A 14,469-nucleotide genomic window follows, 5' to 3' on the forward strand; every position below is an offset into this window, starting at 1 on the left:
GAGAGGCTCGTGCGATCATTTCGCTCGGTTGCTCGACCGATCACCGTGACGGAGAGAACAGGATTCAAAGCGAGACGGAAGGGTGTCTCCGAGTTACATCGAGCCGCTTAAAACGATCCTTTCTCCCCCCTCCCCCCCTCTCTCTCTCTCTCTTCCCCTTTCTATCATTCCCGAATATCCCTCTGATGAATCCTCGCGGCTCGGAACTCGCGAGATTCCGAGGACCAATTCGCAAAAGTCCCGACGAGCGTTGCTTCCCGTACTGTCAGAACGAATTTCGGAATTCGCGGAGTGTCGAGGAGCGTGTTTCTCTTCGATGATGCGAGTGTTCGCCGTTTAAGAGACTCACGAGTTTCCCACCGGGGAATCGTAAAAGCGAGAGGTCTCGTTCCGTTCGTCCTCTTTGGATTCGGAGTGACGCTCGAGATCCTCCTCGATCATCGCTTGCCGATTTAATCGACGTGTGCAGCACGTAGCTCGAGATTTCGCGGAATGAGACTCGCGGCATGACGCGGCCCGAGATCGCGAAGACGACGGGGGAACGCTAGCTGCGAGACGTCCGATTTTCCACGCAGGCGGAGTTCGTCGCCGTATCGGGGTATTCGCGGGAAAACGCGATAAGGGAGTGCGATAAAGCGCGAGGATCATCCGCGGTAGCCGCGAGTCGCGAGACGGGATTTTACGCGGCGGGGAATCCCCGCGCGCGGAGAGAGTGAAAGACGAAGCGAATGAGAGGGAAAGTCGAGGGTGTGCGGGAAGCGCGCAAGCGAGAAGCTGTCCCGCTGTTTCTCGCCTCGCGAGGGAATCGATCGCGGTTAATTAGCCGGGCTGACGCGGGCTGGAGGCGAAGATGCGCGGTTACGCGCGGACACGGCGGTTTCGATCTGTGATCTTTTAAATAATCGCGCGAGGATCGTTCGGTAGGGCGCTCCATAGATCGGACGGCTGGAGGACTCTCGAATGGTCCGTTTGTGTCGGTGAGTTTGTTGCTTTGTCTATTGTCTATTCCATTTAATCGCTGTACGAGCGATAAAACAGAGTTTCCACAAAACTGGAAATCAGGGAAATTAGGGAAATGTTAGGACAATTGAAAACTCTCAGGAAAACCAGGGAAAAGTCAGGGAATGTTACAAAGTCTTCTGGAAACCTAAAATTCTTTGCTTTCATAAAGATAATAATAATAATAATTGACATTGCTATGTTGAATTGTTCTTCTAACGAAATATTCGACGATTTCTAAATTAGGACGAAAATGCGAAAACTTTCAAAATATTATTGGAGCTTCAGGGAAAATCATGAAATTTTGTCTGAAAATCAGGGAAAAGTTGTGGAATTTTAGAATGAGGAATTTGTAGCAACTCTCTGCAATGGGCCACGGGATCTATTCCTCTGAGTTCCCGCTGGATCCCGGAACGGATCGATGCTGTTATCACGACGGAGAGTTTCGTCGAGGCGTGGCGATTATTGGTACGGACACCAAGCGATAAAAACTTCGTTAAGTTACAAAGAAGTTATCTAGTTAGTTGTCGGAGGCGTGAATCTTTCTTTAAATAAAAAGGTAGTTTTTTCAGCTTGAAGATAACGTTACAAATTTTTGTTATTATTTTTCTGTATACTGGCTTTTCTTTCATTTATATTATATATTTTAGATAAAATATAAAAATTGCAAAAGTATACTTTATAAGAAAAACTTTTGTCAAGTTGTGAGAAGGTCTAAATTAAAAATTACTTTTCTCCTTAAACTGCTTATTTTATTTGTTTTATTTCATTAAACATATAAGTACTTTAATGAGAAATTATTAGAAAGCCCAAGTTGTATATTTCTTATGCCCATTTCTACCAACGTAGATTAACTTTAATCTCGGTTTAACTTACTTTTTATCCTTTCCTAGTTCTAAGGATTAGAAAAGATAAAGAGAGAATGAAATGAATCCAGATCACAGTTAATCTACATTGATAGAAACGAGGATTAATCCTTTATGTACACTGTTAAATTCATAATGTCAAATTATATCCAATTTGAGTTATTTTTAATTATTTTTGTAAATTGTCATTGCTTCTACCGAATATGTTATTTGTTTAACTAAAATGTATAATATACAGCTAAATGGTTAAACAATGTAATTCAAGAAACGTATTAAATTTGACTCGAATTTAGTTTATTATTTACTGAGCACGATAATATGGACGTTATTTACTTTGAAACTGAGTAATTCAACCACAGAAATGGATTAATTCATATTTTGACATACATAGGAATTAAAAATCAAATATTACTTAACTTAAGGGATTGAATCATTATTGTTTGTTTGATATTTAACAGTGTATGCGATGTAAATTTTTACGTTGAATTAATAATGTCTTTTATTTATTTTTGAGGGTAGCAATTCTTAAAAAGAAGTCATTGAATATAAAACTAGAAATAGTACAGACCGATATAAATCGAAGGTTTGGACAAACAGTTGGATCATTATTTTTTCAAAGACGAAAAAATCGAAACGTCTGTATTATACATAGCAATCTTTTCTATGCTTCGCATTATCTACAGTTCGATTGGATTCTTCACATCTTCATTCGTTCGTCTTGTATTAATATCTATTGATTTTTTCCACGGTTCTTGATTTTTATGACCCTTTTCCGCATCAATAAAAGAAAAACAGCAATACTAGAAAACATAAATTCACACTAAAATATTATTAAGCAATAATATCCAGTGACCGAATAAGGTTCTTTTCGGTTCTTTATATTATTCGCATCGGTCTTTTTTTACTTATTATATATCATAAAGATTTAATTATTTCATATTACTTTTTCTTCTGCTAAACATATAGAATTTGTATCTCGCGAAATTGGACAAAGAGATCGCAAATAAAGGACATGCGACCAATTCGAAGGCAGTCTACATGTAATTATTATATACAGCCTTGGCCAAAAATATTAACCTTATTAACCATTAATTTAAAGTTTTAAAAATTGATATATGATATTTTCTGTAAATTATCTTTTGCTTCAAAGACCTTTTAAACTTATATATAATGCCGGTAAGTAACAATGCTCTGATAAAAGAATTCCAGATAAACTTAATTAAAAATAATATAAGTGCTTAATATTTTTGGCTAAGACTGTATGTATAATTATTATGACTACTTATCGCACTGATTCCCAACGCTTTTATATTAACTATTAATATGATGTTGAATTTCAAAAATCCTTTTATTGTGTTTATTATATTTATAATTATTATAATTATTACATTTCACATAAATATTATTATTTGCTATATAATAATTATTAATTCCTTTATTTATACCACAAAAATAATATCGAGAGAAAATTATTATATCATAAAATATTTAATTATTACATTTCACGTAAATATTATTTGCTATATAATTATTATTAATAATTCTTATATTTCATAAAAGTAATATCGAGAGAGAGAACGTCGTATACCTACAGAGAAGGGACACGTGTCATCCCTTTGCTTTGGACGCCGCGGGCGGCATTAAAACCCCCTTTTTAATTAATTAAATGAGACGAGTCGCCTCCGGTTCTTTTCTGGCAGCGTTGATCGCGATTTGTGTGTAGAGAATGTTGAAATTATTAAAAACGTCCGTCGATTAGCGGCGATGCACGGAAGCGAACAGCCGGAAGCAATCTGGGTGCATTCGATCCTGCCACCCCCTGCCCACCCTTCAACTGTTCACTATTTCCACGCAGTTATTCGTCGAAAAGAGGTTGGCGAAGGGAAAACTTCCCGTTTTCTGATCCCTCTCCCTCTCCCTCTCCCTCCAACCCCTTCGTGCTCCACGGGCCATGCGTTTTGTCGACAAGCCGAACGATTACTGGAGGATTATCGGGGCAATCTCGAAGCGATTCGCCTGTGATATTACCTGTGTTTACATAATTGCGCCCCTGTGTTTGTGAGCTATTTCCATGCGGTTACAACGCTCCCGGATTCGCATCTCGGATGCGAAAGGGACGATCGAGACGGAGGAGATGGAGGCTTTCCTCCTATAACTTGCCCTTTTCCCTGATCCCGGGTTTCATCATCGGATCGAACAGTTACCGAGATTACCAGGACGATCCCTGATGCGATTCACGATATTATGCGTGTTTACACCCTTAATACCCTTGCGCTCGCGCGCGCTATTTCCACCCTGAACGGAGAAACAGGAAAGGGAGAAGAGAAACCGACCGTTCCTGTTTCCACCGTTCGAGTCGAACGCGATTACGGGATTACGGGGGCAATCTCGAGATATACCTGTGTGTATGTGTAGACGTTTTCAGGATATAACTATATTTATATGTATATATTCGTGCCCTTGCCCTTGCCCGATCCCCGCCCACGCCGCCCACCACCAGTCTTCGACCAAAATCCACCCTCTCGCGTCCTCCCCGTCGAGATATACACTCCGACGCTACGTGCCGATGCGCCCGACGTATATATGTACACTCTATGTATGTAGGACGTAGCACGCATTAGCAGTTTCCCGAGCAATCACGGGCCGGAAGTCGTCGGGCGAAATTATTAGTCCGAAAAGCGGATGCTCGATATAGGCAGGCGGGAAGCCGATACCGTTCCCTAGAGAGCTTCTAATCAGAGTGGCGCCATACGACTATCACTTGTGATTGGTCCGCCATGTTTTAGCCATTCCCACCAGTTTTTCAATTGTATTGATTTCTGATCAAAATTCATAAGCAAATCGACTATGTACTTTAATCAATCTGTATGTATTTGCAAAACAACGATAGTAATATGGTTGGCTTTAGCATCACTTTATAACAATTCTATGAACAAAGGATATATTATTATTTTTAAATTTCTTGGAGTGAAATCTCACTCCAAAAGAGTTAAAATATTGCCATTGAGAAAAAGTGAGAAATTTGCACTCTTGAATAAGAGTGGTAGATTTTCACCCTTTTTTAGAGTGAGATTCACTCCAAACAAGGAGTGAGATTTCTTTCCTTTGGAATCTCACTCTAAAAGAGTGAAAATCTGTTTAAATCTGAGTTTATATATAAATCTGCCATTATGTGAATCTTTTTATTATAATATTGTAAATATTTATAAAACAAATAACTTTACTTCATATAAAGATGAATTTTTAATGGAGTTCCTTTTTATGTCTATTATTTATATTACTCTCTCATCACATCAGCATTCTGAGTCTCGCTATTTTCATAGTCTCTAAATTTCTTGGAGTGAAATCTCACTTTAAAATGCTGCCATTATTGAAAAAGAGTGGCAGATTTAAACAGATTTTCACTCTTTTGGAGTGAGATTCATTCCAAAGGAAAGAAATCTCACTCCTTGTTTGAAGTGAATCTCACTCTAGAAAAGAGTGAAATTCAAGAGTGCAATTTCTCACTTTTTCTCAATGGCAATATTTTAACTCTTTTGGAATGAGATTTCATTCCAAGAAATATAAAGATAATAATATTATATATCCTTTGTTCATAGAATTGTTATAAAGTGATATTAAAGTCAACAATATTACTATTGTTGTTTTGCAATATAAATTCACATCAGCAATGTTATTTATTATATATTGCACTTAATCATACAGCTAATCCCTGCCGCAAATTCCCATATGGGTCCCATGGGAAATTGATTCAGGTGTGTTATAGGGCAGGGTATAACAATAATAAAATATTGGGAATCACGAAATTGTGTACACAATCATTTACGTGTATACTGCTGATTGCATAAATAGATGTGCGTGTATTATTACAATATATTGTAACAATATAGGTACATATTATGAATCTATTTATACGATATACGCGTAAATGATTATTTATGCATAGATGTTATACATAAAGTATATTACTTATAAACAAATGTACAATTTCATGATCCCCAATATTTTATTGTTATACTTTGCCTCATAATGCACCTGAGTCAATTTCCCATGGGACCTATATGGGAATGCAGCAGGGTAACAACTGACCCAAGTAACAAGGTGACATCAAATGATGTCTTAATGACGTCTTTAACGTCTTTAACGTCAATAAAACGTCACTCTACTATTTGGGAACAGGTAACAGTTGATAGCTACACTATTGGATAGATTGAGCACATATATATATTTCTTTCTTACTCGCAGGATTTCGCCAAAACATGTCGGTACCTAGAGATCCTCAAATAAGAGATTGGATATCGTTTAGACAACTTCTGATTGCTTCGCCATATTTTTCAGGACTTACTTGAGATAGAATGAGAGATAGATATATAAAATAGAATGAAATGCGTATAGATATTTCATTCTATCTTAAGCATGAAGTCCTAGAAAATATGGCTGAACGTGATCAATTGGTATGCAATCTCTTATTTAAGGTCTCTAATCAATACCTTTAATCTTATATGGCACCACTCTGATTAGAAGCTGTCTACCGTTTCCTATATGGTGTAGTTGCATGCAGTGGAAGTCGCCTCCATCACGTCGCCGATAATTTTCTCCTCCCTCGAGAGAGGCGATCTCGCCCCTCTTGCTTCCTCTCCCCTGTCCTCAATTCTTCCCACATGACCGTTCGTTTCCGGAAAAGTTTAGATGGATCGCGCGACAAATACACTCTCGGTGCGCGTGTTATTGACTTCAAATTCGTCGTAAGTTCTAAAAAGCGTATGTAACGTCCATTTCTGCCAATGTAGATTAATTTTGAAATTAAATTTGCTCAGTTAAGCTTTTTATTATAAATAGGAAAATGGAGCGAGAAGATAAATATTAAGTAAGAGAAATCCTATTTTCTGTTAAAGCTAATCTTAGTGCTTAGAATATTTCTGTGTGAATTTATATATCCAATTCTGCAAACCAAGCGCCGAAATCTTTTTCAGTCTTGAAACGCAATCATGAACAAAACGAAAGTAGTAATATTACATATTAAATTACATATTGACAAGCAATTTAACAATATTGATGTCAATAAGAATCTTATAAGAATATTAATAATTTGATGAAAATCTTAAAAATTGAAAAATTTTTATACATTCTTTTAATTAGGACAAGATGAAGAGCAAATTAAAGATTAAAGTTAATTTACATTGTTACTGAAAAAAATTTAATAAATTAGTATATATGGAAGTACATATAGAATATGTACATATACAATAATCAAATTATTTGGTAAAATATAAACGATTAATAATTTTAAAATAACCTGCAGACATATTTGACTGCATAAATTTTGATGAAAATAATCAAACATTTAATATCAGATTATTTATTACGATTATAAATATGTTAACCAAAATTCTGTTTCGTTTTATCAATACTTTTTTAATCCGAAAGTTCACCCGAGTTTTTTACGTAAACGATCACTTGTTTTCATAATTGAAGTCGTTATTATAACTAACACATTGTAATATTATTGATTGTTTTCCGATTTATTAGTATTTAAGAAAGTAATTAATACGAATTTAATTATAATTTTTTTTGAAAAAAGTAAGTAAAAATAAAAAAAATTTTGTAAACACGGAATTTGTAAGCACACGTTAAATAGCTTATGACAGTATTTTAAAAAATATATAAAGATTTTAATTAATATAACGCTTTTTACTGTTTCGATAGAATTTCATATTCAAAGGTTTATAAAGAATAATTATTAAAAAAGAAAAAATTTATCAAATAATATCATACAAAAATATTTTACAGCAGTATATTTATATTTTTTGCCGCTGGGGGCGAAAATAAAAATTAAAAAATATTCCAGATGGTTATTCCCAGAATAATTCAATCATACACAGAAAGAACACTTTTGCTAAAGTAATTAAAAAATTTAGCTAGATACAGATCTGAATATAATTTTGTTAAGCATAAAAATAATTATGTAGAACGCTCAAAACGGTTGCTAAAATGTCAAAATTATTTTCATAGCGACATTCTTCATCATGCTTGAGTGTCCTACATAGTTATTTTAATAGTCCAACAAAATTATTTTCAGATCTGCACCTACACTATCATTCAAAAATATTTGCCTCTGTCTTTTTTAAAATGAACAAAAGTGAATTTCTATTTTCTTTTCTACTCTTTTAGATGTTAAACTTAATAATAATGTTTAACAGTTAAAAATTTTTAATTCGATATATAGTAAAAGAATACAGTAGAATTATAATAAAATTCAGGTGCATAAAAAAGGTATACGTACAAAAATTGGGATTTTTAAATAATTTATCGTATGCAGCAGATCAAAATCTACAAAAACGTACTATTCTTTTTATTTACACATTTTTAAGCTGAAATTCGCTCTTTTTTAACATATATCTTAATATATGTTAATTTAATCATGATTATTTTTTTCCATGTAAAAATGGACATAAATTGCAAAGTAAAACGGGGTCTCAGTTCCATCAACCGTTTATGTAATTTTGCAGAATTGTAGCAGAGCCCAACCGCTAGCCCTCACGACACGACTGCTCTTATCTTGAGTCCGAGGACGTGGACAAGGAAGGACAAGAGTATCGAAGCGCGGTCGCGCCTTGTCGTCGTCCTCGAACTGGGTCGTCGTCGCTTTGAAATTCAAAACAAGACCACGCCGATACGCCGGTGCCATCTCGGATTTAAAGCCGGGGACTCACCGTTATCGCGCTTGTTAGACTCGGTGAAATTAAATCCGTTTAACGAGTCGGAAATTCACCGTCTGGAAAAGAAGGACGGTAGGAAGGCGAGACAAAAGAAATATCCCGGAAGACGGAAGACGAAGGTGAAGGGGAAAGAGTCGCGTGTCCTTTGTGTCGGGGTAGGGAGAAGAGGATTATTCCATAAAGTAGGCGGAAGGAGGAAGAAAAACCGGAAATTCAACACAGTCCTAGCTTAGAAAAGACGTTTTTCTCGATGGCCACGACGACGTTGAGGCCGACGACGACGACGCCGAGACTGGGAACGACGCCGAGCGAGCCTTCCGGTACCTGAGAGAGAGAGAGAGAGAGAGAGAGAGAGAGAGAGAGAGAAAGAGAAAGTCTCAATATTCCACTCATCTCCCGATTCCGGAACAACCGTTTATCAGAACAACGGGTTCCGAGAATTCGCGATAATCGTATCGGATGTTTCAACGTCTTCTATAAAAGAGTTCCGAGGGGAATTCCGTGTTCGTCGTTTACTGATTTTCTTGAACTGGGCGGTATTCGTTCGGGAAATAAAGGAGAAACGAGAGAAAGATAGGGCGTTAGATAGACAATGACGTTTATTACTATAAATTCTAGGATAAATTTTCTAAGAACTTAGAAAAAAAGAAACAACAAAGAATGAAAGCGAAGGAACCAAAAATAAAAATAATATAAATAAAATATAAAAGGAAAAAGAGGAGATATATATATATATATATATATATATGAAAAAGAACTCGTTGCAAGGAAACTGAAGCAGAGATAGTATACAACGGGAGGAATTCGAGGAACGCCCGAGGGTGGTTTAAGAAATGATCGTGAAACACGGGACCGACGTACTCCCGGGATTTATCGTCTCTTTATTCGTTTGTACCCCCGAAGGGATGCCTAACGAGGAAAAGCGCGTCCGATCGGTCGAGCGATCGAGAAACGATCAAAAGGCTCGCGATCAGTGGTGCGTGGATATCGGGATCACTGATGGGGAATCTCGAGCTCTTTCCCCTCTCGAATCGAGAAAGCGGCTTCCTCCGCGTTGATGGTCCGGAATTCTACCAGCAGGAAGTGCGGTGAGTACAGAGTGTGGAGTATCCCTGTCACGAATCGAAGTCTGAAGAAACACCGGCCAATTAATACCATCGATTCGATGTTAGGGAACTGTACATGGAAAGAATGGTTTTGCTGAAGTTTCTAAAAGTATTATTAAAAATAATTTTGATTGAACCATCAAAATAACTACATTCTAAATATCTTGCAGTGAAATTTTACGCCAAGGGAGTGAAAATGCAACCTCCCTTGAAAAAAGTGAAAATATTTCACTTCTTGAAAAAAAAAAAGAGTGACAACCTTCACTCTTTTTAGAGTAAAGTCTCACTTTTTTGGAGTAAGATTTTACTCTTTTGAAGTGAAAATTCACTCTAAAAAGAGGGAAAATTGCCACTCTTTTTCAAGAAATGAAATATTTTCACTTTTTTTCAAGGATGATTGTATTTTCACTTGCTCGGAGTGAGATTTCACTGTAAGAAATTTAGGGTGTATGTAAAACACAAATATCTCTAGGTGTTGTCAGGATTTTATTTAGAAGAGAGCAAAGTTGAGACTTTTGAAGGAGGGATGAAATCGAGTGATATAAACTTATTTTGTTTTATATTATTACTTTTAATTAATTACTGGCAGATAAATCTCTTATTTAAAAAAATGATATTAAGAATCTTTATTTTAGACCGCATATGTGAGAAACATAATCAATACTCGAAATTTAAAATGCCTATTACGGTCGAAGCTGGATCTTCATTGCTTTAAATAATTCAATCTTGAATTACTAATATACACTATATATGTACTTGCATATATACTACATTGTAGTCTTTTCAAACTGCGCGCCAAATTGTTTTTCCGGACTATAAACGCAATTAAAACTACTCTAGTAATCGCGAATTAAATTGACAAGCAATTTAATAATTTGATGTTACCATCAAGCATCATATTACAAAGATGTTAATATGTTGAAGCTGTTAATAAATTTATTGCGAAAAATATTACCTCGGCCGGGACTTGAACCCGAATCTCTTATATTCCGTATGAGCGTCCTAAGCCATTTGACCATCGAGTCCTTACTAGAGTAGTTTTAATTGCGTTTATATATATATCCGGAAAAACAATTCGGCGCGCAGTTTGAAAAGACTACAATATGGTATATATGCAAGTACATATATAGTGTATATTAGTGATTCAAGATTGAATTATTCAAAGCAATGAAGATTCAGCTTCCGTAATAGGCATTTTGAATTTCGAGTAAAAAACTGATATACCAAAGTTAAGGAAATCTTTTTTTTAATATATAATTATTTTAATAATCCGACAAAATTATTTTCAAATCTGTACGTAGCTAAATTTTTAGATACTTGAGCAAAATCGTTCTTTTCCCTGTAGATTTGAATAACTAATCTGCTTGTCAACAAGAAGAGGACAGAATCTGATCGATTGCGAAAATGTAGAGAAAATTCGCGAGTGAAGGATGGAAAACTCTCCGTTTCGAGATAGGTGCTCGGCTCGTGGTAGGAACTTGGTCCCGATAGATGTAACGGGTGAGGCGGACCGACGAGGATCCTAGGATTTCCCTAAGAGAAACTAGGACTGTCGAGAGCGGCGTGAAACGGCGCGCAATTAAGGCAGTTAAGATGCACCAACGTGTGCCTTGGCCGTTGCTGCTCCTGACCTTGTCGCTGCAGCGTTTAACGAGCTTGTCGACAGTGCAGTCGAGAATGCACAACGAGGCGGTACTGATACCCGGCGACATCGTGCTGGGCGGACTGTTCCCGGTGCACGAGAAGGGTGGTGGTCCAACCGCGTGCGGGCCCAACATCTATCACCGGGGCGTGCAGCGGCTCGAGGCGATGTTGTTCGCCGTCGATCAGATCAATCGGGAGGACAACATACTACCGGGTGTCACGCTGGGCGTCCACATCCTCGACACGTGCGGCCGCGACACGTACGCGCTCAATCAGAGCTTGCACTTCGTTCGGGCGTCCCTGTCCAACATCGACATCAGCGTATTGGAGTGCGCGGACAAGTCGACACCCAGGGTAAAGAGGACCGCGAGCGCGGGACCCATCTTCGGCGTGATAGGCGGCTCCTACAGCTCGGTGTCGCTGCAGGTGGCGAACCTGCTGCGACTCTTTCACATCCCCCAAATATCGCCGGCGTCCACGGCTAAGGCGCTCAGCGATAAGACCAGGTAAGAGCTATGGCACACAAAAAAACTTAAGCCCACGGCACATACAAAAACATTACCTGGTGAAAATTTTTCTTATAATTTTTATACGAATTGGAATATTTTTTAGAGAAATACTCAGAAATATTCGGAAAGTTTACATTTTCTCTCAGAATTTTTTATACAAGTGAATTCTGAAATATTCTGAAATTTCTCATCCCATAATTTTTAAAAAATATTTTTAAATTTTTTAGATTTTATAACATTTCATCAGAAATTATACTTACAAAAAATCTTAAAAATCTTACGATATTTCATAATTAACATATATGAATAATTCTGAGAAAAGATGTAGATTTTCCGAGAAATGTTCCAATTTGTATAAAAAATGTGAGAAAGTTATAAAATTATAGAGAAATTCTGAAAAATTATATGAAAAATTCTGAGAAAAATTTTTACCAGGGTAAAGCAGTAAGACATAAGCAGTAAACAAATTGGCCAATCACAGTAGAGACTGTTAGGGCTATGGCAGAGAACGAGACGTAACGAGACGTAATTTTCGTAGTCGTAACGAAAGTAAGGCAGAGAAAAACGTAGCTGTCGTGGTCGTGACTGGTCAGTCCTTACCTTATGTTACGACTACGAAAGTTACGTCTTGTTATGTCTCGTTCTTTGCCATAGCCCTAAGGCCTGTAGCGAATCCAATGTTACGATTTTCTTACTTACTGTTTATGTCTTATACTGCCTTACGTTTTTGTATGTGCCATGGGTTTTAAGCAGTAAAACGTAAACAGTAAGCGAATTGACCAATCACAATAAAATCCGTTAGACCATAACATAAGCAGTAGCCAATTCAACATGTTGATTTCCTTACTGCTTACGTCTTGCTACCTTAAGTTTTTTGTGTGCCATGGCCTTAAAACTACAGATAGAATGGAAGGGCAAAGCGTTTGTGCATTAAGAATAATTATTAAATTTTGTAATATTAATTTATTGCTACAAAAGTTGACTCTTCGTGTTTATCGAGTAAGATTGGAAAATTATAATTTTAAAAAGTAAATTTAGAGAGGTCATGTATAGAAGGACTTTTTCCTCGTTGGAAGTAACTTTTTTTTCTATTTTTTTGAACATCCAAAAAAGTGACCTTATTTGAGGAATTTAATAAAAGATGGCAAAATGACAAAGAGAGGAATCATGAAACAAATTTTGCACCAATTTAACAGTTGTGGATTCTTTAAATTCTAATTAAAAGCGCATTTAATTATAAAGTATTCCGATGGCTCGTTATCGAATTTATTCGAGATATATTTCACGAATCTCTGCTCCACAATTCCGTATATTTGAGTAATCAATCAATCTATTATTCTTCGCAATTTACAGATTCCAAGTAAATATTGATTTTTTTCATGCAAAATTCATAATCTCTTTTTTATAAATTTAAGTTTAACCAATTATTGACTCAGGCAATATTATTGATTCGCCCGATATAAGGCCTCAATTGTGATTAATTTGAGCATTCCGACATTCCCGTCAGACTTGTTAGTTTGACATCGTTTGTCGACCTCGCGTGTAATTGTCATTAGAAGACTTCCGATTACTGTTCAAACACTCGTTATGAGTGACTTTGATGAGTACGTATCTGCTAGAAACGACCGTTTAAATGTAATTCAAGGCTGCATAGTACCTAGAAGATATTAATTTCCATTAGTAACCATTAATCTCCCAAATGAATGAGGGATGAATTGTTAATAATCCATTGATTATAGTAGGTTCCTATTCTCACATTTAACAATATTAAATTGTGGCTTTTTCTATAATAAATTGTAATCTTAAAATTTCTTTTCTTGTAGTAGAAAAAATATATTATATGCATACATATGCATAATATATAAATAATATATGTACATAATTAAAAAATTAATATATTTTTATATGTATTATTTTATAGATATATATAAAAATTATATATTAGTTGCAGATTATCGACAGTAATTTTTAAAAAAAAATTTAATATTTTAAAAATTAAAATTATGTTTTGAAAATACATATTATATCCAAGATACAATACATTATATAAAATGCATTTATTTAATATGACGTCCAATCATTATTATTATTATTGATTATAGCTTATCATCATACTTTCCACAATACATGCTTTTCACGAGATTTTCACAAACGTGAAAATGACATCGACAGATGGATTGGCTTTTCTTCCGCAGACGTAAATCCGATTGAAAATATCTGATCAATCATAAAGATAAACCTTCGAGAAACACGAATATTTACTTTGAAGCAGTTATCTTGGCACATTTGGAAGATTTGTAGAGGCTTTTACCCAAAACCCTTGCCGCAAAATTTCGTGCGAAAACATGTTTCGACAAACTATAACAATAAATAATAATGATATCATATTTTAATGCATATGCGAATAAGATATAACTTTAATATATACAATTTTTTCCAAAAAATTGCGATAACTCAACAAATGCTCAGTAAAAATTGTAATTGCTTTTGTACCACTGATTTGTACCACGGACAGAATATCATCGGATATCCGGGAGAAGGTGATTTCTTCGAGTCGGACATTTTACGGATATCCGACCGGATTCGGAGAAAGTGTCTTCTAAAAAAAAACCTATAGAGAAAAAAA

The 14,469-nt window shown here is 35.9% G+C and overlaps 2 protein-coding genes across 3 annotated transcripts in view; both read left to right on the top strand.

Moving 5' to 3' along the window:
* Positions 1-9,253, top strand: part of LOC108758174 (uncharacterized) — a 19,542-nt gene extending 10,289 nt beyond the window's left edge. Inside the window, exon 2 of the mRNA XM_018502982.1 lies at positions 8,383-9,253. Coding sequence (XP_018358484.1) covers positions 8,383-8,817 — 435 coding nt within the window. The 3' untranslated portion in view covers positions 8,818-9,253. The remainder of the gene's footprint in view (positions 1-8,382) is intronic.
* An 88-nt stretch (positions 9,254-9,341) lies between these two features.
* Positions 9,342-14,469, top strand: part of mGluR (metabotropic Glutamate Receptor) — a 25,137-nt gene continuing 20,009 nt past the window's right edge. Inside the window, exons 1-2 of one of the 2 annotated variants that reach the window (XM_018503001.1) lie at positions 9,342-9,672; positions 11,036-11,840. In XM_018503001.1, the coding sequence (XP_018358503.1) occupies positions 11,284-11,840 (557 nt within the window). In that variant the 5' untranslated portion in view covers positions 9,342-9,672; positions 11,036-11,283. The remainder of the gene's footprint in view (positions 9,673-11,035; positions 11,841-14,469) is intronic. The other variant, XM_018503002.1, reaches the window with a different exon arrangement.

The sequence above is a fragment of the Trachymyrmex cornetzi genome, unplaced genomic scaffold (genome assembly GCF_001594075.2).
Source record: "Trachymyrmex cornetzi isolate Tcor2-1 unplaced genomic scaffold, Tcor1.1 scaffold153, whole genome shotgun sequence".
Lineage (NCBI taxonomy): Eukaryota > Metazoa > Arthropoda > Insecta > Hymenoptera > Formicidae > Trachymyrmex > Trachymyrmex cornetzi.